The sequence below is a fragment of the Trichophyton benhamiae genome (assembly GCF_000151125.1).
Source record: "Trichophyton benhamiae CBS 112371 chromosome Unknown contig00346.0, whole genome shotgun sequence".
NCBI lineage: Eukaryota > Fungi > Ascomycota > Eurotiomycetes > Onygenales > Arthrodermataceae > Trichophyton > Trichophyton benhamiae.
This window is the reverse complement of record NW_003315064.1, coordinates 224640-249125: the sequence shown is the minus strand read 5'-3', so window position 1 is coordinate 249125 and position 24486 is coordinate 224640. Positions and strand designations below refer to the sequence as shown.

Genomic DNA, 24486 nt, shown 5'->3' with positions numbered 1-24486 from the left:
CCAAGGTATCCAGACAGATGAATAAATAGTTATGTAGCAATGAATGTTATATAAGGCAAAAATTCGGCCAGCGACAAATGAGGACTGGGAAACAATCATGGAAGAGGAAAACATAATAAGGCAAACAAGTGAGCTAGATACAAAAAAGCAAATGCAGAGAATCAATGAGATTGCATGTCAAAAAATCACACTAAAGAATAAAGGAAATAAATAAACATCATGGGAGAGGTGAGGTCAAACGGCTAAGTCTAAGTTGGGATGGAGTATGGAGTAAACAAAATGGTATTATCCAGATATAAATAGGAAAACATCTAAGTGAGCGACTCGGTCAGAAGTGCAGAAAATGCAAGGTGCTTAGCGTGATAGTTAGAAATTCATCATATCTAAAGATACTGTTAGCCTGGTAGCCATGATTGTAGAGCTAGGAAATCATACCTCTTCCAAATAGAGCTCGTTTAGCCCAGTCCATGGCCATCATGACTCTGGTCCTGATGCTAACGCTCTGAGCAAAATAAATACTTCGCCACAAATACACGGCGAGTAAGCCTCCTCCGAAGCTGAGACCATTGATATCGAATACAGCAGCGTTACCAATGTATGCCAAACTACCGAGATGTTTGTATTCAAAAGCTCGATAAACGCTTTCATCAAGGCTTTCAAAATTGACTTCCTTAGAACGCATTCCTGGGACGGCAAGGGCAATTTTATTGAACTTGCGACCGAGGTAGTGTCCTTGCTGATTAGCACGCTGGGCGGTTGCAGGGAGAGAAGTAAGTTTTGAGTCGATTTGAACGAGCAGCTCGTGCAATTCATGGAAGTCGAGAGTACCACTCCGGTCAATATCGTATTGTTCAAATAGCTTGTCGAGTCTTCTGAGATGGTTTGAGGCTTGCGGGAAGCGCTTCTTCACTCGCTGGGCTACATCGCGCCATTCTCCAAAAGTGAGATGAATTTTCTGGGGGTCACGGCCTTTCTCCCAGGCAATTTCACGTAAGAAGGATAGGATGTGGTCAGCTACGTTATTCTGTACAGTGGAACAATCTCCAATAGCATATACTTCTCCCCGTGGAGCTCCAAGTAGTCGAAGATGGGTATCTGTCTCCAGGGCGTGCTTATTGTTTTGGCCTTCCAGCTTCTTGGACAGCTTTCGGCAAAGTTCTGCTTGAGCTACAAATTGTTAATTTTAAGTTGTTTATAGAGGATCAGCCGTCGTGGTAAAACTCACCGACTCCAGTTGACCATAAGCAAAAGCCCATGGGAATCTCCTTAACAACTGGCTTGCCATCTTCCATTTGGGTGAAGAGGATTTTATCAGATTGAACTTCCTTGACTCTTGAATTGGTAAGCACATTGACTTGATCGTGAGCGAACCGTCGCTAGAAAAGTCAGTATAGCTACGATGCAACCAAACATCGAACAAGTCACATACCTCAGCATAAAGGGACAATGTTTCATCGTAAGTATTGAGAATATGGCTTCTGCTCTGGATAAGATGGACAGAAATCTCGTTTCTCAAAATCCTAGGGAACGATCTGAATAAATCTTCATTTAACATGTCAAAGAGTTCGGCAGCGAATTCGACACCGGTTGGGCCGCCTCCGCATACAACGAAGGATAGAAGACGTTTCCGTTCCTCATCACTAGTGGTAGGAAGACAGGCTACTTCCAAGTTTCGAAGGACCTTTGCTTTAATCTGACGAGCATCGTCAATCGATTTCAAAAAGTTGCAGTGTTCAAGACCTTTTACACCGTGCTGATTGGTTGTAGAGCCTGGGAAAAGATGAGTAGTGGGATCAAAAGGGAGGAGGGCTCCGAAAGACCTACCAACTCCGATAACCAGTTTATCATACGGCAGATAGAAATTCTTTCTGTTGCCATCGCAGTCAACTTGAGATATTTCAACAAGTTTCTCGTCAAAGTCTACGTCCACCGCCTCGGCTCGAAGGAAATGTCCCCGAAGCCGCTGTACAACCAGCCTAATCGGTTCTACCAACGAGCTAAGTCCAAGGGTTCCTACTGTTGCTGAAGGGAGCATTGGCGTAAAGAGAAAGTAGTTCACAGGGGAGACAACGGTGACATGGTAGTCTCCGGGATTCAAACTCTTCATTAATGCCACACTTCCCCATCCGGTACCAAGAATAACAAGTTTCGGCTTATCTTTTTGCTCCAGCTTCATGTCGCAGTCGTGATCGTCCACGAGAACTTCGGCAATTGGAAGGTTCTTTGGGCCACCCCGTCTTGGGTTAAGTGCATTCTGCGAGACAGGGATGTCAACGTTGTCTGGGTCGGTACGGTAGGTGGTGGCATCGTAGACGAAAAACGCAAACACAAGACCAAAACCGAAGAGCATCACACCTCCGCTGAAGGCCAAGACCCTGAATCCGAAGCGTAATATCCGGCTACGGCGTACTTCCTTGGTGACCTTGGAGGCTCCTGGGCCTTCTTCGGTGGTTAGTGAGCGGCATTGCGATCTCAAGGTGGACGGTCGGGAGGTTCGGAAGACCTTCTGGGCGGAAAGTGAATGTCGTTGGACGATGAAAAGGCGGCGATCGGGTATATTTTTAGGTGGGGATCGTAGAAACTGCACTGTGCTATATCCGGAGCGTTGTATGATCCTGCAGGCAGCGCATCCCGGGAGTCGGGAGCGTATAGAACGGGAGAGCATCGTAGTAGATGAGGAAGCCAGTGTCTTTTTTCAAGAGAAAGACTTCATCTCAGCCATTGAGGCTGGGCTCCGGGGCTGATGGACGCAGCAGATGAATATAAAGCCAGCTCCAAGGCCTGGAACATCTGTCCGCTTGGTTCTCGCAGCGTATAATGTTGGCGATGTTAGAAGATGCCTTGGTCGTCGTCTTCCTTGTTGATTTTATTTAAAAGCTGCGTCACTTTTTGTTTAGTCAGGGGCATTAGGTAAGCATGGAGTAACGCTAGGCCGAGTTCGGTCATCGCCGTTTTTTTTTTTTTCTTTCTACCTCTAAAAATACTCTCAGCTTCTCCTTTTCTCCTTTTTCTCTTTGGATATTTCATGCATGTTTTCGCCTTCTGAGGCAGACTGAGACAGCTGGCTCGTCGAGCAGAAGCCCAGGGGCAAAAGAGGGTCCACTAGTGCTGGACTGGCGTTTTTCGAGAAGCCACTGGCGCCGCGTTTGGCGCCCTCTAGTCTCATCTCCGTACAGTCAGTTGACTAGAACAACCAGGTAAGGCTGAGCGCCATTCAAAATCAGCTTTTGACTCTATTAAAGAATCCTGCTGAGATAATGCACGCTACAACTATACCTCCTTGTGTCTGTTGGAGCTCGCTGTTTGGTTACATTGGCGTTGTTCCCTCTTTGCGACATATTAATCATGAACTTTGCTAAATTGGTCGCTCAATTTATTCTCTTTGCGTTACGCAGTCTACAGTAAAGGACATGCCGCTCCGTAGTTCACATCATTTTATCTCTCACGCTGATGCGCGATGATAATAATAGCTTCTCTACAGTCTCTGGGTCAACTGTCTTGATTGGTCGTGTGCCTCGGTCTAGATGCCCTCCGTGTACCAATTCCACCAACCAATTGCTAAAATGTACGTCTTGCGGGTTAATATTACAATAATGGGGTCTTGCTCAACCTCTTAATCGAGAGAAAAGCCCTTCGGCGTTATGGGAGTTTGATACATACAGTAGTTGGCACCGAGAGGCACTAAAAGTAGGTAACCAAATAAACTCTGATAAGAAATTATTGAATTTTTTTTTTTTATCTGCGATCAACTCACGGCATCCCACCAAAACTGTTTATCACTTCTCCGGTTGCTAGGCCTTCGGCGCATATATTTATACAGTATAAAAATGGCAGACGGAAGTTCTAAGACCAGTACTCAAGCTGGTAATGTCAGCTCGACGGTTCAGGCACTGAGAGCTACTTTGACATCAGAAACTACCCCGCTGGCCCGCCGTTTCCGGGCTCTCTTTTCGCTCAAACATCTCGCATGTCTGCAGCCGCCTACGGAAGATACTATCCCAGCCATAGACGCTATTGCCGCAGCCTTCCCTTCGCCATCAGCGCTGCTAAAGCACGAGCTAGCGTACTGCCTGGGCCAAACGAAGAATTTACACGCCGTGCCGTCGCTACGCCATGTGTTGGAAGATAAGAACGAGGACAGCATGTGTAGACACGAAGCCGCAGAAGCTATTGGCGCATTAGCAGACACATCAAGTCTAGATCTACTGCGGAAGCTAAGGGACGATCCAAGTGAGCCAGATGTTGTTCGAGAAACCTGTGAGATTGCGGTAGATAGGATCCTGTGGGAGACCTCCGAAGAAAGGCAGACAGAGAAGGTTAAGAAGAGGTGCGTCCTACGCCTTAGTTATTCGAAAACACAGATATGGGATTGATAATACGGATAAAAACGATGCTAACAGATAGTAAAGTGACTTCACTTCCATAGACCCTGCTCCTCCAACCGCTCTCACCTCGGAGGGTCACTCGATCCCAGCGCTCAAGAAAACTCTTCTCGACACAAGCCTTCCTCTCTTCCAACGATATCGTGCAATGTTTGCGTTACGCGACCTTTCCTCCCCACCGGATCTTCCAACTGCGCGTGAAGCAGTTGAGGCTTTGGCTGAAGGGCTTAAGGATAAATCGGCATTATTCAGACACGAAATTGCGTTTGTATTCGGACAGCTCTCTCATCCCGCTAGCATCCCAAGCTTGGTGGCAGCACTCAGCAACAAGGAGGAGGCTGGTATGGTCCGTCATGAGGCCGCTGAGGCCCTTGGCAGTCTAGGTGACGAGGAAGGGGTAGAAGAGGTGTTGAGGAAGTTTTTGGACGACCCAGAGGTTGTTGTCAAGGATAGCGTCGTCGTCGCTCTCGATATGGCGGAGTATGAGAAAAATGGCGAACTTGAGTATAGTTTAATTCCGGAGCCGGCTGCCGCTGGTTGAGTGCTTGCTCATTCTGGAGGCCTTTTGCATGTTCAATATATTCCTGAAATGATGCACGCATAATAGTCTCCTTTTAGTTGTTTGTATTATGCCTGGATTGAAAATAGACGGTTAGCAATGTGAAATCTTTAATACATTCCCATCCCAAAGTAGCCCACGTACTTGTGCCCACATTCGCAAGTGTAGAACACCGTGCTTCCTTCGTCTGCACTACGCAACTGCAATGTATAGTATCTCATCTCTGTCCTACCGCAATCAGGGCATGTCTCCTGGATTACGGCATCATCCTGCTTGCGTTGCTCAGCTAATGTGCGGACTGCTGAACTCTTCGATCGAAGTGATGACGGGAAGGCACTCGGTTTGGACTCGGAAACAATGGTTCTCGAAGCACGATCTAATGTCATATATCAGCTCCAAACTGAAATATATATACACAGCGCAAAGGGGAATGCGTATTTACCTCTGTTCTGGGTTCCGCAGATGTCGCAGGTAAGAATGGTATTGGCATCACCCGTGGATTCGCTCAAAAGATTGCCACAGTCGACACAGAATATCAATGATCCAATTGCAGACATCGTAATGAACGAAGAGGATTAGAATGTGAAACTGCTAGTGTACTCCGTTCTGACTGTGGGATGAAATTTTGTTCAAATACTCAAAGTCGATCTCGAAGCGTCTCTTGGGCGTTGAATTTTAACTAGTTAAGCTACTGAATTTTCATTGGTGGAAACCTTAATTGAGATAGCCCCGCTAGTTGGTCGTACTTAAGTATTGTTAATTGGGCTACATCTATATCAACTGCCAATTTGATGTAACGAACGTATCTTCAACCATATCCGTGCAAGGAAAAGGCGAACTATTATTGTGTGATCATAAGAAAGTAGAACTGCGAGATGGATGATTTGGAGAAAATTAAGAAGAATCTTAATTAGTGCTGTACTTAGCTTTCGGGCTGCATATATTTTGTGTGATTTCAAAAAGCTACCCATGATACTTCTTGATAGCTTAGCTTAGATTCGAGGATGCAGCCCCGACTAAGCATACCTATGATTTAATTATGCATGTCAAGTCGGGATTAAAGCCGTATTTTTTGATTCTGCAGGCTCTTAAGTTGGTAGAGGGAGCATCCCTAGCATACCACGCTCAGAATCTGCTGCTCACGATTATTAATCTCGCAGGAAGAATAGGCTTCTCAATGACATGGATCAAGCAGCCGGGAACCCTCTGATGCTCAAGATGTACTGCGATATGACGTTGCATTATATTCTATCAAGGATTCAGTTGTCAAAGGGCTGGCTGAATCACTGCCGAGCTGAGCGTTTTAAATACTGCCAAGCCGTAATTACAAGGGAAATATTCATCTGAATGCTTCCTGCTGCCTTGCCATGATTGTAAGGGATGGACGGGGGATGGGAGAGTAGCGAATGGTAGGTCAACACCTAAATATCCCCTTTTTTTTTCTGTTGCCTGAAGATATAAATGAAGATTAGATATTCTTAGCATATATGCTGGTTCTTTCCCATTGATATTTCTCTATACTCTGTCTTATCATTCGGTACCGCACCTAAGAGACCCGGAATATTCATATTTCATATCACCTTCAGCTATGGCGGCAAGTGCGGAGGCTCTCTTTGAGGTTCTCGGGAAACGATAGTTACGAAGACGCCTTCGCCGATAGCCCGAATCTCCATATATTCTTAGAACTTGCATTGAAGAGGTTACCGGAACATAGCAGCATTCTAGACGTTGGGTGTGGAACTGGTAAACCAGTGGCCCATACCCTAGCTTCTGCAGGCCATCAAGTTCATGGAATCGATGGCTCTCAAACCATGGTCAACATTGCCTTCAGCCAAGTGCCAGGAAATTTTATGAAGGTAGATATGAGAATGTATGAGCCTGGATGCACGTTTGATGGTGTGTTTGCGATTCTCTCCCTCTTCCGGCTTTCGCCTGGCGAAATATACTCGATGTGCTGCAAGTTTTCTGAATGGCTGAAGCCCGGTGGGTATTTGGTTATTGGGGTGACCCCGAGTACAGACCTACCGCCGGGTGGGTACATTCATGACTCCACATGGGATTGCACGCGACAAATGGGGAAGCCATGGATGAACCACTACAGCGACGAATTGGTTTTTTTTTTTTTTTTTTCTGAGGAGCGATGGAAGAGAATTCTCCGAAGCGTTGGGTTCGAGATTGAGTCAGAGTCTCGCTATTCCTTCACCCCAAAAGATCTAGAGTTCAATCACGCAGAGATTCACTATCTTCAACTAGCAAGAAAGGTTGAAAACCACCCGCTTCTAGGGCCATATCCGCGGCCGACTAAAGCTGAACTACATCGAATGCCCCGTGCTGCTACTCCGCCGAGGGCCTAGTAAGTGAGCAGCTGAATATTATTCTTGGGAGTTTCACAGAGAAGGAAGTCTGCTTGGGATGTATCAACAAGGGTAGGTGGCGCTCAGCCATCTATTTAATTCGGAAGCATGCTAAAAAAACAGTTCACGAGACTGCAAGACTGGGTGAGCACCAAGCCAAACATTCGCATGTTTGACGGTACTATAGAAAAGCTGCCATTCTCGACAGAACAGTTCGACATTGTCTTGGTATCGTGGCAACTTGAGTTTGCCGCGGGCATGGAAGCAGCGTTGGGAAAGATTTTGCGTGTTACCAGAAAGAACAATTCATCTCGGATACTGGTCATCCAGGGAGCACCAGATAATGAACTTATCCGCTTTCTTAACACGACTTCCGGGCTTCCCAACGTACAACACCAAGGTTTTCTTCTCCATTTTGCCAAAGAGTACTTTGCAAGGCATGGATTTGTCAAGGCTACCATGAGCCATATCAAGCACACCATATCTTCCCCGACGAAGATATATCCAAGAGATGCAGAGCAGCTGTTGATCTCCTTGCTGGGAACATGGTTTCCGTAGTTGACAAAGAAGAGCTTTTTTCAAGGCTCGAACTTCATTTCCGTGGAAGTGAGCATGCGATTGGCCATAATATGGCCATGCTGGACGTGAATTTGACTGTAAATTAGGCGAGATAACTCTGAGCCTTTGGATTTCTACAGCTGTTTCCTATTGACCTCAGTCATAAAAACCACAAATATTAGTGTTGTCAGTATTGGTTGCCAGGTCCAGGTACTTTGATAAAACTCCATAGAAAGCAGTAGGTTCGAGTGTTGCTCTTCATTATGTACTGACAGGACACACTTTGCATGATGGAAGGCCGGAAACTGCTTTACTATCACGGTTAGTTAACTAGCTTAACTAGTTCAAGATACATAATCAACTAAAGAGCTATGAAAAGGTGTTAATGTTACCGTTAGGTGGCTAGATGGAAGGCCTTACGTTTTGAATCTGCTTTGATGCATGGCCTTGCTAGGAGAACGAGACATAGCAACAGCCACAACCCGCCCCATAACAAGCCCGCTACTCGTAACAAACACCTGGGGACGATATGCATGATTATCTAACGTAGCTGTGGCGCTAGGTGATATCGTTTTATGCGACCCTTGCAAGGAGTTTGGATCGTAGAAATAATCCGACGAGCTAAATCCAAATAACTGCTGGCGTTCAATGCAGCTGTCGTTCTGTCGTTTCGCGCAGAGAGAGAGTCACCGCGGACGTCGCCAATGGCCCTGAACGAGATACCGAAATGCTGCCAGCTCCCTCTCCCTGCCACCGAAAGCTCTTGATCAGTAGGACACTACCATGCAGCGCCCGTTTGAGGCTGCGATACCGCGGGAGAGCAGCAGCTCGACCTACGATGCGGCCCGACGACTGCCTCGTCCGCTCTCCGTGGACGCGGCCCTGCAGTTCTCGCCCATGACGAGCGCGCCGATATTTGGCCTGGGTAAGTGCAGCCTGGCTGGCGGCCAGACAAGCGGTGCCATGCTGATCAGACGGTCTTCTTTTTTGTCCTCTGTAGACTCGATCTTGCGGCCGGACATCGAGCAGCCCTCACTTGCAAACTGGGCGCGCACCTACGACTCCCACACCGCCGGCAGATTGATAGATACCCTCGACAACGAGACCCAGGCCAGCTCTGCGGACTCGCCTTATATCGAGACTGTCCGCAAGAACATACACGGCCTGCTGGTAGGCGAAGGGTTGACAGGTGACGGCCTGACGACGATGTACAGTCTTTTCTTTTCCCCTTTGCCGATGATGGCTCGACTGTGCTGACTGTGAGGTGGGATGTAGTCGCTTCAAGGCGCCCCCGCGCGCTTGTCAACCTCGTCCCTCTGAAAAGACCCAGGCACCGCCAGCCAACATGGAACTGACTGCCCACGAACGGCTTGGGCCCTTTGCAAAGATGGTGCTGGATACTACCAATATACCGTTTAGATGTACGCCATGCATCTCTCTCTCTATCCCTCTCTTTTCCAGTGTTTTATGCTTGGTTGTATATTTGCTAATGTAGCTGCAGACCCGTCACCAAGCTCTCCAAGCCCACCAAAACAAGTGCAGAGATCCAAACCAGCTCCTGCTCCCGACCAGCGTAATAGGAATACCCCTGATGATGGAGGGAAGGCAGTCTCAAAAATCCCGGACCCAGGTATGGCCGTCAAACCTGTTGTTTTGGTTCCAGCGTTCCCCGACCCCTCGCAATTGAGCGAGTACCAACATATTCCAGATACCTATGCAACACCGCGGTTGTTGTCCCCAGCTACACAACACGCCGAATCAGTAAAGATTCGAGATCAAAGGGAAGTAATCAACACAGCTGTAGCAAACCTCCAGTCTCTTCTCCAGGATGTATTTGAAAGTGAGGACGAGATGCAGCTCGACAGCTCCCAGAATCCAGACCAAAATACCAACAAATACTTTTACACCATGGATACCACGGAAGATAGCAGGCCGTGTCTGACCTCCGAGACCCATAAGCAACTACAAAAGGCTTTTAGAAGTGTTTCCGGATATGGTAAACTTGGAGATATTCCTAACGAGTTCATTACGCGTATACAGAAGCTTTGTGAAGCTCCCATAATGGCGGCCCAGTCGGTTGATATCACAGTTGAAAGTGACATGCCTGAAACCAGCATGGAAAACTGGACAAAACAGCTTGGAGAGCTGGAGAATGCATTGCTCGCTATGGGCACGCTGCTACACACCATGGATGGCCGTACTGATGCAAAGGAACTTTGCTCTGAAGACATGATACAACTCATTCCGACGGCTTTAAATCATGTTTTTGAGCGTTGTGTTATACCAGCGGTCGAATGCAGGCCAAGTGGTAAGGATACAGCTCTCTTCAGCATATTTACAAGCCAGAAGCAGGCGATAGCAAGCGTAACCCTACAATCGAGGAAAATCCTGTCTCAGCTAGGCGTTTTTCTCTCTGCAGTTGACCTTGTCGAGGGCGCAATCACGGCAATGGAGTTTATGGCTACCAAGTTGATATTCGTCGAAAATGCTCACCATGAAAAAGATTCTACTATTGGAGTCCAGAGATTCGAGGCGGTTCGGCGCTGCGCTATGGACATGCTTGCGAAGATATTTGCCAAATATGCCGAGCAACGATCTTTTATCCTGGATGAGATTCTTGTGTCTCTCGAAAAGCTTCCATCTACCAGGCAAAGTGCTAGGCAATTTAAGTTAACGGACGGAAAAAGCATTCAATTGCTTTCTGCGCTGGTTGTACAGCTTGTCCAAACCACTGCGGTCAGAAGCACTTCACAACATGCAGCAAAACCTAAATTGCGGTCATCTGGTCAAAATGAGGCGGGTGAAGACGATGATGAGTCGGGGTCTGAGGATGAAGATGACACTTCTCCATTTGTTTACCTTTCCAGACAGGTTGACCAGGCTTATGATAATGCCGTGCGTAGCGCGCAGTATATCACCAGGTTCATCGTCCAACGAGCTATGACCTCAACGAAGACCGGCGATCAGCCTTACAGAAATATCCTGGATTTATTCACGGAAGATCTGATAAGCATTCTTGGCTCTTCAGAATGGCCTGGTGTCGAACTACTTTTACGAGTGCTTGCTTCTCAGATGGTTGGGATAGCAGAGCATGATAAAAGCACAGCAAATGCAAAAAATATGGCCTTGGAACTTCTAGGCTGGATGGGATCAGCAATCTCGGATTTGACCTCCACGGCACAACATTTAAACAACTCAACGGATGATGGTGACTCGGAATTAACGGAATACATAAGGCAATTGTTCGATAACCATTTGAGCAGGTCATTACATGTTCAAGATCTTGTTGTCCACGATGGCCCTTACCGTATCTCCCTGGAATACCTTAATACTAAAGATGTGGCAGGCTCACACCTCCCAAGTGCTCGGGACTATCTCCTCACATCCTGGACTAAAACAGCATGCACTGTTTATTGTGATGCCTCCCAGAATGAGGCCATATCTCGCGGCTCTTCTGCCCGGAAGCTAGCAAGTTCTTTGACAAGCTTAATATCCGAGCCTCAATGGCTTGAACAACATCGGTATGTGGCACCCTGAGTGTTAATTCCCATCATTTTCAGTATCTAATTTCATAACAGTGAATACGAGACTATTTCAACCCAACAAGCTCGATTTGCCTATCTTATCGTTATTTTGAGCAGCGGATTCTGCAAGGCCTTTGATACTATCGTTAAGGTCTTGCTCAGCTCCATCTCCAGTGACCAGGCAAAAGTGCGGAGTCGAAGCTTAAAGAGCGTCATTCATATGCTTGAACGGGACCCAAGCCTACTAGACCGTGACGACTCCATTATGGACTTGATTCTTAGATGCGCAGCTGACTCATCCCCAATGGTCCGTGACTCTGCCCTTACTTTGACAGCCCGATGCATTTCCCTCAAGCCAGCACTGGAGAATGAGTGTTGCCGTGCAATATTAGCATGCGCTTCTGACCCAACTGTTGGTGTTCGAAAGCGATGCATAGGTCTGATGAGAGATGTATACACCGTAACATCCAACAAGGATTTGAGGATTTCTATCATAGAGCAGATACTAAGGAGAGTCCAAGATCATGAAACAAACGTTGCAACCTTAGCACGGCAAGGCCTGGAGGAACTCTGGCTGTCACCACTCCATTCCACGGATAATTTTGACACACCGCAGGCCAAAGTATCTCTTGGAGAGTTGGTTGAGCTTTTCATAGGGGCAGTCCAAAGAGGTGATGAGGTGGTATCTAACCTTGAATCTTTCTTCAAAGCAGCCCTTCACCCAGAATCCAGAGCAGTGGTGCAGAATTTCAAAATATGCAAGGCGGCGGTTGCTACTCTCTTTGAAAATGTGGTCCACGGATCCAATACTGACCAGCGATCACTGCAATCTCATCTTCGAACACTAACGGTTTTTGCAAAGTCGAATCCCAAACTGCTCACTCCAGACCAACTGGAGACTCTTCACCCTTACATTGGACATCTTTCGAGTACAGACGATCTCCTACTTTTCCGTTCTGTGGTGGTCATATACCGTTGTGTTCTGCCAAATCTCTCCTCCGCTCACAATAACCTCCTCAAAGAGATTCAAAACGACTTGTTCAAGAGCGTCTCAAAACTTGCTAGGACTGAACTTAATGAAGTCATGGCTTGTTTGTGGACTATTAATGGGGTTCTGCAAAATACGGAGCGACTGGTCAAGCTTACAATATCCGTCTTGAAAGGAATTTACCAGGCATCAAACACCAAACTTGACGCTTCGACCAGCGGCGATGCCTTGGGTAGAGTCCGAAGTTATATAAGAATTGCTGGCTGTGTGGGGAAACATTGCAACCTGGAGAAATTCAGCTCATTCTTTGCCCAGGCGTTTCCAAAATCCAACACTGAATCTGTTTCTGGTCTCATGGTGGAGTTTATAGCTCCATTTGCATCTTCTATATACCCTCATGAGCTCAGAGTTATGTCATTAGAAAGTTTAGGGTCGATATGTGAAACTTGGCCCGAGCAATATGGCAAAGAGAAAGCTAGACTAGCATTCTCCTCTGTTTTCAAAGAAGACAGTGGCGATCTCCAGGATATCGTCCTGAAATCTTTCCTCACATTCTTTTCTATTCATGAAGGTAAATCAGAAAAGTTTGTGAATACGGCTGAAACGAACGGTGATAGCGCCGATACCAGCAGACTTGGAGGGTCATTAAAGGCCAGTGCAAACGATGGTGCAGCGGCCTTGATAGCGCAAAATTTCCTTCCCCAAATGCTTCATGCTGCCATGTCGAAGCAGGATACTTTTGCACTAACTGCCATCGAACTGATTGCAAGCATCAACCGTCAAGGCCTAATCCATCCAAAGGAATGCGCAGGGGTACTAGTGTCCTTGGAAACTTCCCCTAATTCAACGATTGCTACTACAGCATATGACATTCACAAAATGCTCCACCAACAACACGAATCTATGTTTGACCGTGAGTACATGAGAGCAATTCAGGATGCATTCTACTACCAACGCGATGTTATTGGTGATTCAACCGGTGCCTCGGTTCGTCCGTTCACTCCAAAACTTGCTTTACTATTCGATATTGTCAAACTTAGCAACAGCAAGTATCAAAAGAAGTTCCTCACGAATTTTTGCTCCAAAGCCAACTTTGAACTGAAGAAGCTAGACACTTCAGGGAATCCGCCTGAATACCTGGAGCTTACACGGTTCGTGTGCCAAAACGTTGCATTCTTTGATTATGCCCAAGTCGCAGAACTTCTGGCCGCCATTTCTTGCATGGAGCGTATTGTGGGGACCACTGGGACCGCAGTCGCACATTCTATAGACACGGAGGTCCTATCCGTGAAAGTGCCAGAGGCTATCGAACAACTTGGACCACAGGAAGGAGAGCCCAATATCATTCCTGCTCCAATTGATCCTACTGTATTAAAACGACTTGCAACGGCCGGCGCCGGCCTTTCAATGCTGTGGGAGACAAGGTCTTACCTCCGCCGTTTATATAACTTGAACTTCCACTCTTTGCAAAAGGAAGGCAAAGTTGCCGCCAAAGAGCTGAACAAACCGGCCTCTAAAGTGCCAGGCATCAACGGTGATCGATTCTGGGATACTATAGCACGGATTATGAAATCCTTAGACAACACTGACTCCATGACTAACATGTGCCGCGAGTTTTCTACTTTGATGTCGGTGGACGATGAACTCAAGATCGCCGGTGATGAAGATCGGGGCAGTCCCGACCCATTTGCTGAAGTGAATGACGTGAGCAGTGTGATTGGAACTGCGGGAAGGCCTGTGAAACGAAAGAGCTCCGTCTCTAGTTCCACGACACCAAAGAAGAGACAAAGAGGAAGGCCAAAGCTAGGAAGTAAACGCCCCAGTGAAGACTCGGACGAAGACAGTGACATGGATTAAAGGTTCTTCCATTTCAATATTATTGTATATTACCCTACCTTTCCTATATCATTCCATTTTTTTACGGGGGCGATGAGGCGCACGGGTCATTCCACCAGCCTTGATTTCATTTATCAACACTTACGAGCATCTTATGGTGAGCAATATCATGGCGGGCGAAACGGCACTTATGGTTCCAGGGGAGTTTGGCCAAAGAGGTCTATTATTTGATGACGGGGGTGATCTGTGATTAAATATACATACTTGATAACATATAGATTATTTTATTTTTTTTTCTATGCTGCAGAATTATCATGCTTGTCATAGTGCAGTAACCAAGCGTTTGGCAGTTATGAGGAAAGTAGCCAAAATGGCATCTAAAAAAACAGAAATGGATTTCTAGAACGGCAGCGTACAAACTACTGCTGTAAAAATATTATATACACAACATGAAATGATTGGGGGCGGTAGGTACTTTATTTTGTCTTGATGTATTTGAGCTTCCTAGACTCATGTAGGAAGTTGTTTGCGTAGGCCTTTGGGCGGAAAACGCGCTCATTTGGCTCTTGAACAAAGTATTCGTACCCCTGCTTCTCGGCAAATCGAATTGCATCTTCCTTTGACCTGAAATTGATATGGGTTCCCTGCATAGCGTCTGCAGAAGACTGCCATCCCATTAATGGATTCTCCCAGCGGTGACCCTTGGATAGGACATCCCAGTCCATCCTCCAGTGGTGGCTGCGCCAGGTGCCAGATTGAGTAGCTGGTTTGGCACTACGGTATATTCTGTGATGGAATAAAGGTGAGTAGGCTGTATCATCAATTGGAGATTAGCGTCTGGCAGAACGGTACCTGACTGTTCGGGCCTGAAGGTCTGTTGGAGCACCGGAGAGAACGGCAGCAGCAACGACTTCACTTGGCTCGCTTCCGTCCATCACTCGCTTGGGAACTGGAGAGAACAGGCTAATAGAAATGACAATTAGCAGGTATGCACATGCACGTGTATTTTTAGACGGGTATAAAATCCCAGGGTAGGGGGCCCTTACGAGGTACCATGGTCAACAGTGGCATTGTAGTCGGGCTGATGGCGTGGAATGGATTCACCAGCAGACTCCTTGCGGGTTATAGCACTTCCGGTAGATGGTGTTGCGGGGGCATCTTGGGTGGTGGTCTTGATCTCTCCGGCGGCTTGATGGGTGGCGGAGGAGCTTAGATACCGGGCATTGAGGGCGTATGAAAATCGAATAGAGCGGGTGCAGATGGCCCCAATAGCGGAGGGCCCGCCAGCTCGCAGTAGTGGCATCGTGGAATTGAAGATACGTCGGCGTTTGGCCTGGGTAGAGTTGTGATTCTGCTCAACAGCGACGTTCTTGATATCTGCCGGTTGCGCGAACCTTAAGGTAGTCACGGGACCTTATGTAAGCTATCGGAGTTTCGGTTGTGCCGGTATCCATATGCGGTTTAGCGCGTCCTCTCTGCGACTTCAACTTGACTCTCGCAGTCCGAACGACGGCAGAGCCATCGACGAAAAAGCACGAATTCTTCCGCTTCTTTATCCCCACCACGTAGTCGGTGACCTGTGTCCACGGTAATTGAGCTCCTGCTGGCACTATTGCATGGTTGTTATTGTCCTCAATACGCTAACCTGGTTCTCCGCGGAAAGATCCGATCATCATGAGCTTCATTGCCAGACGAGGGATCTCTACCCTCATTCCCCCAAAGGTATGTTCTAATCTTGGTGCTAGAACGTTAGGAAATGGATTTGATAGCTAATACAGTGTAGATTGCCTCTCCTTCGGTTCGTATACTGGACTATTCCCATCAATTGCGCATAATCCCGTTTGAGGCCCTGTGCCGTGGTCCTGGTGGATATTCAAACGACCACCATTGCAAGCATACAACACATAAAATGATACAGCTGGCTTACAATGCTATTAGGCAATCGGCGCTGCTAAGGATGCTGCTCGCATGGAGCGTGTGAGCGACTTTTACGCCAGACTCCCACGCGGTCCGGCCCCCGAGGCCAAGCCCTCTGGTCTTTTTGCCCGTTACCAGGCCGCCTACTTTGGCAAGAATGCTTCTTCTGCTCGTAAGTTTTTGAAATATCTCTTCGCATTAATATATTTATATTATCGGTCGATGTTGTATACTATTTTTACCTGTGGCAGAAAGGTTGGCCTTAAGTCTGCGTTGATCATATAGCTAACCGTTGCTTCATAGCCCTTGTCCATCTCATTATTGGCCTGACCCTGGTTGGCTACAGCATACAATACGTTACCCACCTCCGTAAGTACTCCTGACGTCTACGCTCCCGTCGATAGACAGCCGTATGCTAACTGCCGCTTCCTGCCCCCAGGCCACCACAAGAACAACCCTCACTAGTCGGATAACAAACGACGCTGTACCACATACATGTAGATATTCAATAGAATGAATCACTTGCTTTAACCTATATTTTCTATCCTCCAAATGCCATCCTATTACCTGCTCGTCCTTGCGTGCCGCAAAATATCCAGCCTGGAAGTTGGTGTGTATGTACCGCGCTAGCCTGATTAGGCGGCTCGTCTTGGCGCAGCTGGCCGACTTTCGTCTTTCAAAAGTGTCACTTTTCACTCTTCTCTTGATCTTGAATTCTACAACACCGTCAACTATCTTGACAACAACCGGCGTCTTGTTTCCGGCCTGTGATCGGCGTTCCTGGGCTTACTGTAGCTGGCACTTTTGGTTCGACCTTTTCTTTTGCCTCACCGGGATAGCAAGGAAGCTTCTGCTGCATCTTCTGCCAACGCGTGTCCGACCGGCCTGCCTGTGAAAGTCCTCCCTGCGGATAGGCTACTTGTGTGGTTCTCCGTCGCAATAACTAGTCTTTGACGATACGTACGTTTCTCACTTATACTGTGGCTCATTTTTGTCTGGCCTGTTTTGCGAAAAACAGAGGGCAAGAGTTGTGAATCCTGGATGGCGCTGACCCATGTTTCTTGAAGCTATAGAGCATTGTTATGGCAGAGCAGAGCAGCAACGATGTGGTAAACCAAACCCGGTCGGGCGGCGACCTCTCGCCTTCCGACGTTCCTGCGAGCAAACCTGACAATTTGACTGCTGGAGGGGACCGGGGGGATGTTCAAGCTTCTGATAACAACTCAAAACCAAAGGCAAACACACAATCATCGCAGGAAATATCAACGGGTAACCCATCGTCGACCGAAGCAAACGGAGTCGGATCGGAGAGCAACGATGCCAATACGAGCTTATCGCCAAATGTTGGAGATGGGAGTGGAGGATCGGATACAGATGCGAGTCGACCGGACGCACGAGCTAACACTGATGGGGCACAACACTCTCGAACAAGTTCTGTAAAAAGGCCGGCATCATTCAAACCAGTTTCCTTCGCCAAATTTTCCGTGACGAAACCCCCGGGCTCAAATGGAAATAGCAAAGCAAGCCCAGAGAAAGGTATGCACTCTTCCTTTTTCATGACGAGCTTTATGTGTTCTCCAAGGACAAAATGTTGATACTCTATACACAGCACCGTTTCTAACATCAACTCCGCCGTCATCTACGTCGACACCTTTAAGCTCGAGGCCACGGCTAGTCGCAAAATCCGGAAGTGGGCTACGGGATTCTTCTCCCCGGACCTCTACGGCAGGAAGTAAAAATGTCTCGGGTGCCCCCGATGCCAATCTAGTATGGAATAAAAATCGGCGTAAGTGTCTTCCGTAACATAAGGGCTTTCTACAAACTAACGGTATTTTGATATAGCTGTTCAACCACCTCCAACAAAACACCTAACGGATGAAGAGCTGAAGCAACAATATGGAATCCACATGACATCACGCATACAGACCGATGACAACGAGAAGGAGGCCAAATGGGCCGATATTGATGACGACGAGGATGACTGGGCTCCTGAAACTATTGAATGGAACGATGGCACCAAAATTACCTTGACTCATACCGAAGGCAGTGCGCCGGGATCCCAAGAGACCAGTACTCTAGCTAATAACTCAAGCGATCAAAAAAGACAACCCTCACCAGCCAACAATATGCCACCAGCACGCGAAGCCCCTAAACTTTTACTTTCCAAACCGTCAAGTTCTCTTGGGTCCAATACTACAATCTTAAAAGTCGGTGCAAGCGCCGAAAAGCAGCAATCTAAACAGGGTGGCGATTTGTCAAAGAATACCAATGATAAGCCCACACTAACGTCAAAGGGCGTTTCTGCGGTGCGGTCGCCGTGGGCCCCATTACCGCCTGTGGAAAAAGCGTCTCCTCTAGCACCTAATCCTCCAGCTCAAAATCAAGTTCCTCGTTTTAACCATGTTGAGCCTTCTAGGTTAGATGCCGGGCCAGCTCCTCCTACGAAAGAAATTGCTGCCGATGACTTCAATAGGTCTTGGAGAGATAGACAACCTACTGCTCCCCGAGAACTTTACAATTCGCAATCAGGTCGATACGAACCCGTCTCAGACAACAGACATGGGCACCTGAGGAATGATAGATCGGGGAAGAATGATGGCCATTTTAGGCCTGCTTCCCTCCTTCAACGGTCTATGCATGAACAATCTGGACCCGCGGAACCATCACCTGCCTTTCAGACTCACAGAAGCCCGACAGAAGGCAGCCAGTGGGGACGTCGACGCGCTTCGTCGAACGTAAGTGGAGGTAGTGGAGGATTCGCCCGAAGAATGTCTTTAACTAGACCCGAACTTCCATTCAAAGGCGGACCACCGTCCACAGGGACGCTTGAGAGGTCGGCCTCACCAAATACCCGTCAAATGCAAAATGGTCCAGTGGCTCCGAGTCTGGGTTCCCCATCTCAGCAATCACACAGGAGTCTTGATCATGGACCTCCCAACTTTAATCAGACTTCACCTAGCTCTCAAACCAATGTGCCCTCTCAAGGTGCCGCTGATGGCCAAACCTCTCAACCCCCAGTCATGGTAGAAGACCCCGTTGCAATGCAACAAAGAATCATGCGGGAGAAACGAGAGATGGCCAGACAACGACGACTAGAACAGGAAGCTAAAGAAGAGGCAGCAAAACAAGAACGCATAAGGATAAAACTGCAGTCTATGGGTGTACCTGCCAACGAGCTCCCAGGTGCAAAAGACAGCACACCATCGTCGAATTCAGAGTCAAAGAAGCCAACCGGTCCACCATCAACATCAACTACCGTGATATCCTCACCTCCTAAACCTCCTGTTCCGGAATTAACAGGAGAACCTAAGCAGTACGGCATGATGAAGGTACATCACCCCGAGTCGGTGAAGAAGTTAGTAGCTTCTTCCGAGAAACCCCCTGAGAAACCCCAGCAAACTGGAAATCAGGCGCAAAATCATCAGGCATCACCTCATAAGCAAGCAATGTCTGACGCCTCACCCACTGTTAATGGTTCAAAACCTGCTCAAGAGGGACAGACTAAAACTTCACAGCCTATTTATGGACCGCAACCAGAGGAAAGACCGTCGAATTGGAAGTATTCCGTTCCTGCAACGTCTACATACAGTTGGCCCAGCTCAAAGGGTCACACAGCGGGTCTTGGTGCTCTTTGGGGACCACCAACTAATGACAAAGCTTTGGGCAATGGCACATTCGATAGGAATCTTGCTAGCTTCCCATCAGATCTCAGTTCTTTAGGTTTGACTGAACAACAGCACCTCTATCCCCAGCAGGCTCAGGAAGGGGCTGAAATTCCGGAAGGAATATCTCGCCCTCTACCTCCTCCCTCCAAAGCAGGTCCAGATAACGCAAAACCATTATCACCTCTATCATCTTCTGACCATATGCGTCCAGATCGTATGGGTGAAAATCCTAAACCAATAGCTCCACCGGGACCGATTGCACCGCCATCCTATAACCAAGGACAAAGATGGCAACAAGACCGATTGCCTCACCGTAACCAGGAAACCGCAGCTTGGAGCAATTTTCATTTGGTTGCTAGAAAGTCTGAATTGGAAGAGAATGAAAGGTTTCATCAAGATCTCAAAGCTCTTCGTGAAGAAGAAGCCAAGACTGGAATTGCCTCCTCTCTCCAAACAACCTTCAATGAAACTTGGAGACAGGTTGAAGCTGGAGAACGTCCAGGGAATAGGAATATCATTGGAGTGGTGTCTACAACTTCTGACAAGGAGCCCCAATCTTCTCCTTTCCATCAAATTGATTCTGTCAGCGGTCTTCCTTTTGGTGATAAACAGAAAGCTGTGCCCCCACCCTCTACCCGGGGCTCCCGTTTTTTCCCACCGGCCTCTGAACCAAAGCGTCCAAACAATCAAGAGGTTATGCCCCCTCGCAGCCAATCTCCCCCTCCACCGGAGGAAGTGTCCAGCCACCCCGTGTTCACAGGTGATTCGCAAAGACCATTAGTTCACCTTCCCAACCCCAAACCTCGCGTCAAACTCCCTCCAGGCTCCCTCTCCGCTCCTAACCCACCACCTCCTCCTCCGGCTCCTGCAACCTTCGCTGCCATGGTTGCTTCACCCCCTCCTGCACGAACGCCCGCACAGCCGATTGCGAGTACCACTTCCTGGCAAGACAGATTCAACGGACTATTCGGAAAGAAGACATCCCAACCTGTCCAGAGGAAGAACAACTCACTCGCAGTTGCGTCTGCAACCAAGGAACCCCTGGATGTAATATCGAGTTCCTCATCTGCTGCCGTTTCTTTTCCACAACATGATGAGAAGCGGAAATTTACAGGCGACCCCGGTAGAGCAACGACTAAGGAGGTTGAGGATGAAGAAGCCATATTTGAAGATCGTGAGGCAGGGTCCTTGCCTGTTGTCAAAGTGCCTGACATGGCCCCACGAGCTGCGTGGCACCCAGCGCCAAAGCAGTCGCGCTTCCGAACAAAGTACCAGAAACCGGTGTTATCACAAAGTATTGAGCCGTATATCATTGGTGGTATTGAACGGGATAGTAACGGGGAAGTCTCTGTTATTGTCCGGCCACCAGGAAAGGGCTTGAAAATGGTTCCCTTGCCTAAACGAGGTGGGAACAGCTCAGGAAAACTCCGTTCGAATCCAAAGAACCGGTCACGGAACCCAAGATCTAGAGAAGGGAGCGGATCATATCAAAACTCACACACTGCAAAAAAGCCTGTGTCTACTACGGCCAACACTACATCGCCTGCGTCTCTCTCAAGTTCCGCCCGCCAGGGTTCTCACAGATCCCATCAAAGCAGCACAAAATAGGCCTGCTGACCTTATGATTCACTACCCTCACCCTATTTCCTCCCTTTTTGCGTCTTGATAGCCATGAATAATTAATTTCGTGAGATGAGCACAGACTTGAACCTTCCACAAGTCAGGTTTGTTATTTTTTTTTTTTTTTTTTTCCTTTTCTTTGCTTTGCTCTTCTGTTTCGGGCGGATCCTACCAAGCATGGATAGCTTTTCTACCCCTATTTTCCTTCTCTCTTTTGTCAGTCATCATCACCCTTCATCAATACTTTCTCGTTCGCCTTGCCACCTGTTCTCTGCCTGCCTCCCTAGGTCGACGTTTCCACCTACTAGCTTCGTCTTCGCCTTTCTTAATACTATCGCTCGAACCTCTGCAACCTCGCAACCGCGATTGTCTCACTCAACACTGTGCTAAGGACATTCCAGAAGGATTTCCAAGCTCTTACTCAACTAGTTATCTCTAATTCTTTGTCATTTCAAAGGAAGCGATAGGTGGCTGAAATTGAAGACTTGTAATATTATTTATTCCTTGCGCCTGTAATCAAATTTCTTTGCATGCCCGCTGTCTCTCAATATAACGTGGGCAAGCAGCAGGCGAGTTATCGCCCAGTCAGTGCTGACACGTTTGAAGTAACATGGAATGTCTCCTTGGATACAACTAATATACAGATCTTAACTACATAAATCACCCGCCTGACCCAATGGTCACAAAAAAACAAAAATCATAAAAATGCATCGCTTGTTAAACCACCCGTAAAAGCATTAATAAACTGTTCCATACTTCGACTCCATTACCAGTTCCATGTTCTACTGGAGGCATTGAAGACCGGTGGCTTCCACTGGAGACGTGAAGGGTCAATATTCCTCGCACCCTTGATTTTCTCTTTTTCGAGACGCTTCTTATGTTGCTCCATCACGCTATCCGTTAACACCAGGACCCAATTTCCTTTCTATTGACATCAGTCAGAAACAAGCCATTGAGTCGATAATGATTAGCATGGTTGGCGGGGACTTACATTATACCGTAGCAATCCTAGCACCACTAATGTCTCATGAACATCCTTTTCAGTCATCGCACTTAACGTAGCTAACTCGCTCTCGCTAATTGCGTCTCGGCCTGGCTCGACAAGAAGTTCAACAAGCGTTTCCCTCCAATACTGACGATAGCTCAGTAAACCTAGGTCACTAAGAGGCTTTTCAGGAGAACCTAGCTTCCCTTCCCGCTTGCTAAGCTCATAGCTGAAGGCGATAAGCAGTCGACCAAACCCACGACGTTGGTACTGAGGCAAAGTCAGGATGCATGCAACATTGTATCCTTCGGCAGACTCCTTTTCCTTGGAAAAATATCCGACAAGATGGCATCCGTTGGCATCCCGCGTAGTCATACAGTAGAATAGGAATGGATCGACATCGTAGTATAACGTCTTGTGGTCTAAAAACAGCTTGCTGAGTAGACAGAGGTTTCTGCACCATGTCCTTTGTCGTCTGCCGTCAACTTCAAAAAATGAAACATGGTCATCCCGGTATATCTCGTTTCCTGGTGGATGTAGTAAGGTGCACTTGCTCCGATGTCTGCGGAACGCACGTTCGTTGTCAAAGTAGCTGAGGCAGAATTCGTCGATGTATATCATATCGGCATCACTGAAGGACGTAGGATAAGGAGAGAAGTACCACGGCTCAATCTCGAATTTACCCATTTGGATCTTACTCAAGTTCCGTACACGGTGGATCTCCGTTAGATTTTGAGTCATACTACCCCCTGTTCTTAACTTTTCAATTTCGACTTCCCGGGTTGCGTCAGCAGCGAGCTTGTCTTGTTCTTCCTTCAGAGCGGCCTTCGCCTCGACCTCAGATTGAATATCGGCCATTTCAACGTCTTCTGACTCTCCATCACGAACTCGAGGTGTGCCACTCATGGATGGCCCCTCGCTGCCAAGCATGGATATCTCGAATGGTGTACCACTTTCATCTTCCTGATTTTCTTTGCCTCCAGCCTTTGAAGGTCTTGGGGCCTTTGAAATGTTCTGGTTCTTACCAGACAGCAGATCTGGAGTTGATGAAGCATCTCTGCTTGCATGCTGTCCTCGCTTGAGATTCTTTGGTTGCGCCTTGGTAGCAGCCGCAGCCGCAGCCGCCCCTGATATTTTCTTCTTTTCAGGTTTCTCCGGCTGGGGCCATTCAACTTCTTTAGTAAGATCGATTCTTGATGCAGGAATCCATTCTAAAGGCGTTGTCAGTATAGGATTTGGACAGTTACTAGTATCAAAAAGACTTACCATCAAGACGCTTGTTGAAGTCCACATAATGGACACTATGCCAATATTAGTACCATCCGACACCACAGCAGCTCAGGAATAGTGCGACATACTAGAAGGTCGGCCCTCCTTTCTTCTGCTTTATTGAAAGAATCTCCGCTTTTCGTTGCTCTCCATCCTAGCGACTTGGTCAGTATCAGTCACGTGATGCGAGATAGGCAGCATGGTTTCTCACTTTGACGACAAACACCTTTACTCCGATACTGCAAGGACGATAAGGTCAGTTTCGGATGATCGAAAACGCAGGAAATAGATGAATAGTCCTGCTACTAGAGTAAGGCCACGGTTTTTTCATAGCGTACCTCAAGGTATTCAAGGTGGCAAAACCTCTATCCGCGGGGTCTGGCGTTCCAACAGCCTCCTGGGGGCCTTCTGGGACACCCATATTAACCAGTAGACGGTATTTAGCGATATAGCAACTGAATGTTTGATAGAATACGCGTTGGTTGTGATGATTTTGATGGATGTTGTTGAGATGCGACTTTGAGGTTGCGAGCGAAAATCTCGTTCGACCTTTGAAGTTCTGGGGAGCGATGGCGTTGTTAATTGCCACGCGCTACCAAAATATTGACACGCGCGGCAAAGTATCGGAGCAGAGGAACCACATCGACAGCCGAAACTGAAGTGAAGATAGATGATTCCATAATTAACTCGTCTAGATACAGTTGGGAACGCCTTGTTGTGCAGATAAGTAAAAATACAAACACGGGAAATAAAGAAGCAAAAAGGAACAGGAACTACTAAGAAAAAGGAGCAACATTTTCCACCGGGCCAAAAAAGCTGAAATAGAACA

At 47.5% G+C, this 24486-nt stretch overlaps 7 protein-coding genes across 7 annotated transcripts; 4 read left to right on the top strand and 3 right to left on the bottom strand.

Moving 5' to 3' along the window:
- Positions 1 to 421: 421 nt before the first annotated feature.
- On the bottom strand, positions 422 to 2350 carry ARB_03889 (uncharacterized protein; the record flags this gene model as incomplete). The annotated part of the gene is made up of 3 exons (XM_003009917.1): positions 422 to 1167; positions 1226 to 1376; positions 1430 to 2350. The coding sequence occupies 3 exons, from the start codon at positions 2348 to 2350 to the stop codon at positions 422 to 424; spliced, it is 1818 nt and encodes a 605-aa protein (XP_003009963.1).
- Positions 2351 to 3827: 1477 nt separating this feature from the next.
- On the top strand, positions 3828 to 4923 carry ARB_03888 (uncharacterized protein; the record flags this gene model as incomplete). Its single annotated transcript, XM_003009916.1, has 2 exons — positions 3828 to 4327; positions 4410 to 4923. The coding sequence occupies 2 exons, from the start codon at positions 3828 to 3830 to the stop codon at positions 4921 to 4923; spliced, it is 1014 nt and encodes a 337-aa protein (XP_003009962.1).
- A 1829-nt stretch (positions 4924 to 6752) lies between these two features.
- ARB_03887 (uncharacterized protein) lies at positions 6753 to 7853 on the top strand (the record flags this gene model as incomplete). Its single annotated transcript, XM_003009915.1, has 2 exons — positions 6753 to 7294; positions 7403 to 7853. The coding sequence occupies 2 exons, from the start codon at positions 6753 to 6755 to the stop codon at positions 7851 to 7853; spliced, it is 993 nt and encodes a 330-aa protein (XP_003009961.1).
- A 783-nt stretch (positions 7854 to 8636) lies between these two features.
- ARB_03886 (uncharacterized protein) lies at positions 8637 to 14222 on the top strand (the record flags this gene model as incomplete). The annotated part of the gene is made up of 4 exons (XM_003009914.1): positions 8637 to 9023; positions 9068 to 9112; positions 9273 to 11374; positions 11432 to 14222. 4 exons carry the CDS (start codon positions 8637 to 8639, stop codon positions 14220 to 14222), a joined length of 5325 nt encoding a protein of 1774 aa, XP_003009960.1.
- A 455-nt stretch (positions 14223 to 14677) lies between these two features.
- ARB_03885 (uncharacterized protein) lies at positions 14678 to 15504 on the bottom strand (the record flags this gene model as incomplete). Its single annotated transcript, XM_003009913.1, has 3 exons — positions 14678 to 14975; positions 15054 to 15164; positions 15248 to 15504. The coding sequence occupies 3 exons, from the start codon at positions 15502 to 15504 to the stop codon at positions 14678 to 14680; spliced, it is 666 nt and encodes a 221-aa protein (XP_003009959.1).
- A 1696-nt stretch (positions 15505 to 17200) lies between these two features.
- ARB_03884 (uncharacterized protein) lies at positions 17201 to 21391 on the top strand (the record flags this gene model as incomplete). Its single annotated transcript, XM_003009912.1, has 3 exons — positions 17201 to 17654; positions 17794 to 17904; positions 17961 to 21391. 3 exons carry the CDS (start codon positions 17201 to 17203, stop codon positions 21389 to 21391), a joined length of 3996 nt encoding a protein of 1331 aa, XP_003009958.1.
- A 778-nt stretch (positions 21392 to 22169) lies between these two features.
- On the bottom strand, positions 22170 to 24078 carry ARB_03883 (uncharacterized protein; the record flags this gene model as incomplete). Its single annotated transcript, XM_003009911.1, has 6 exons — positions 22170 to 22328; positions 22395 to 23599; positions 23655 to 23689; positions 23747 to 23811; positions 23869 to 23896; positions 23996 to 24078. The coding sequence occupies 6 exons, from the start codon at positions 24076 to 24078 to the stop codon at positions 22170 to 22172; spliced, it is 1575 nt and encodes a 524-aa protein (XP_003009957.1).
- Between the last annotated feature and the right edge of the window lie 408 nt (positions 24079 to 24486).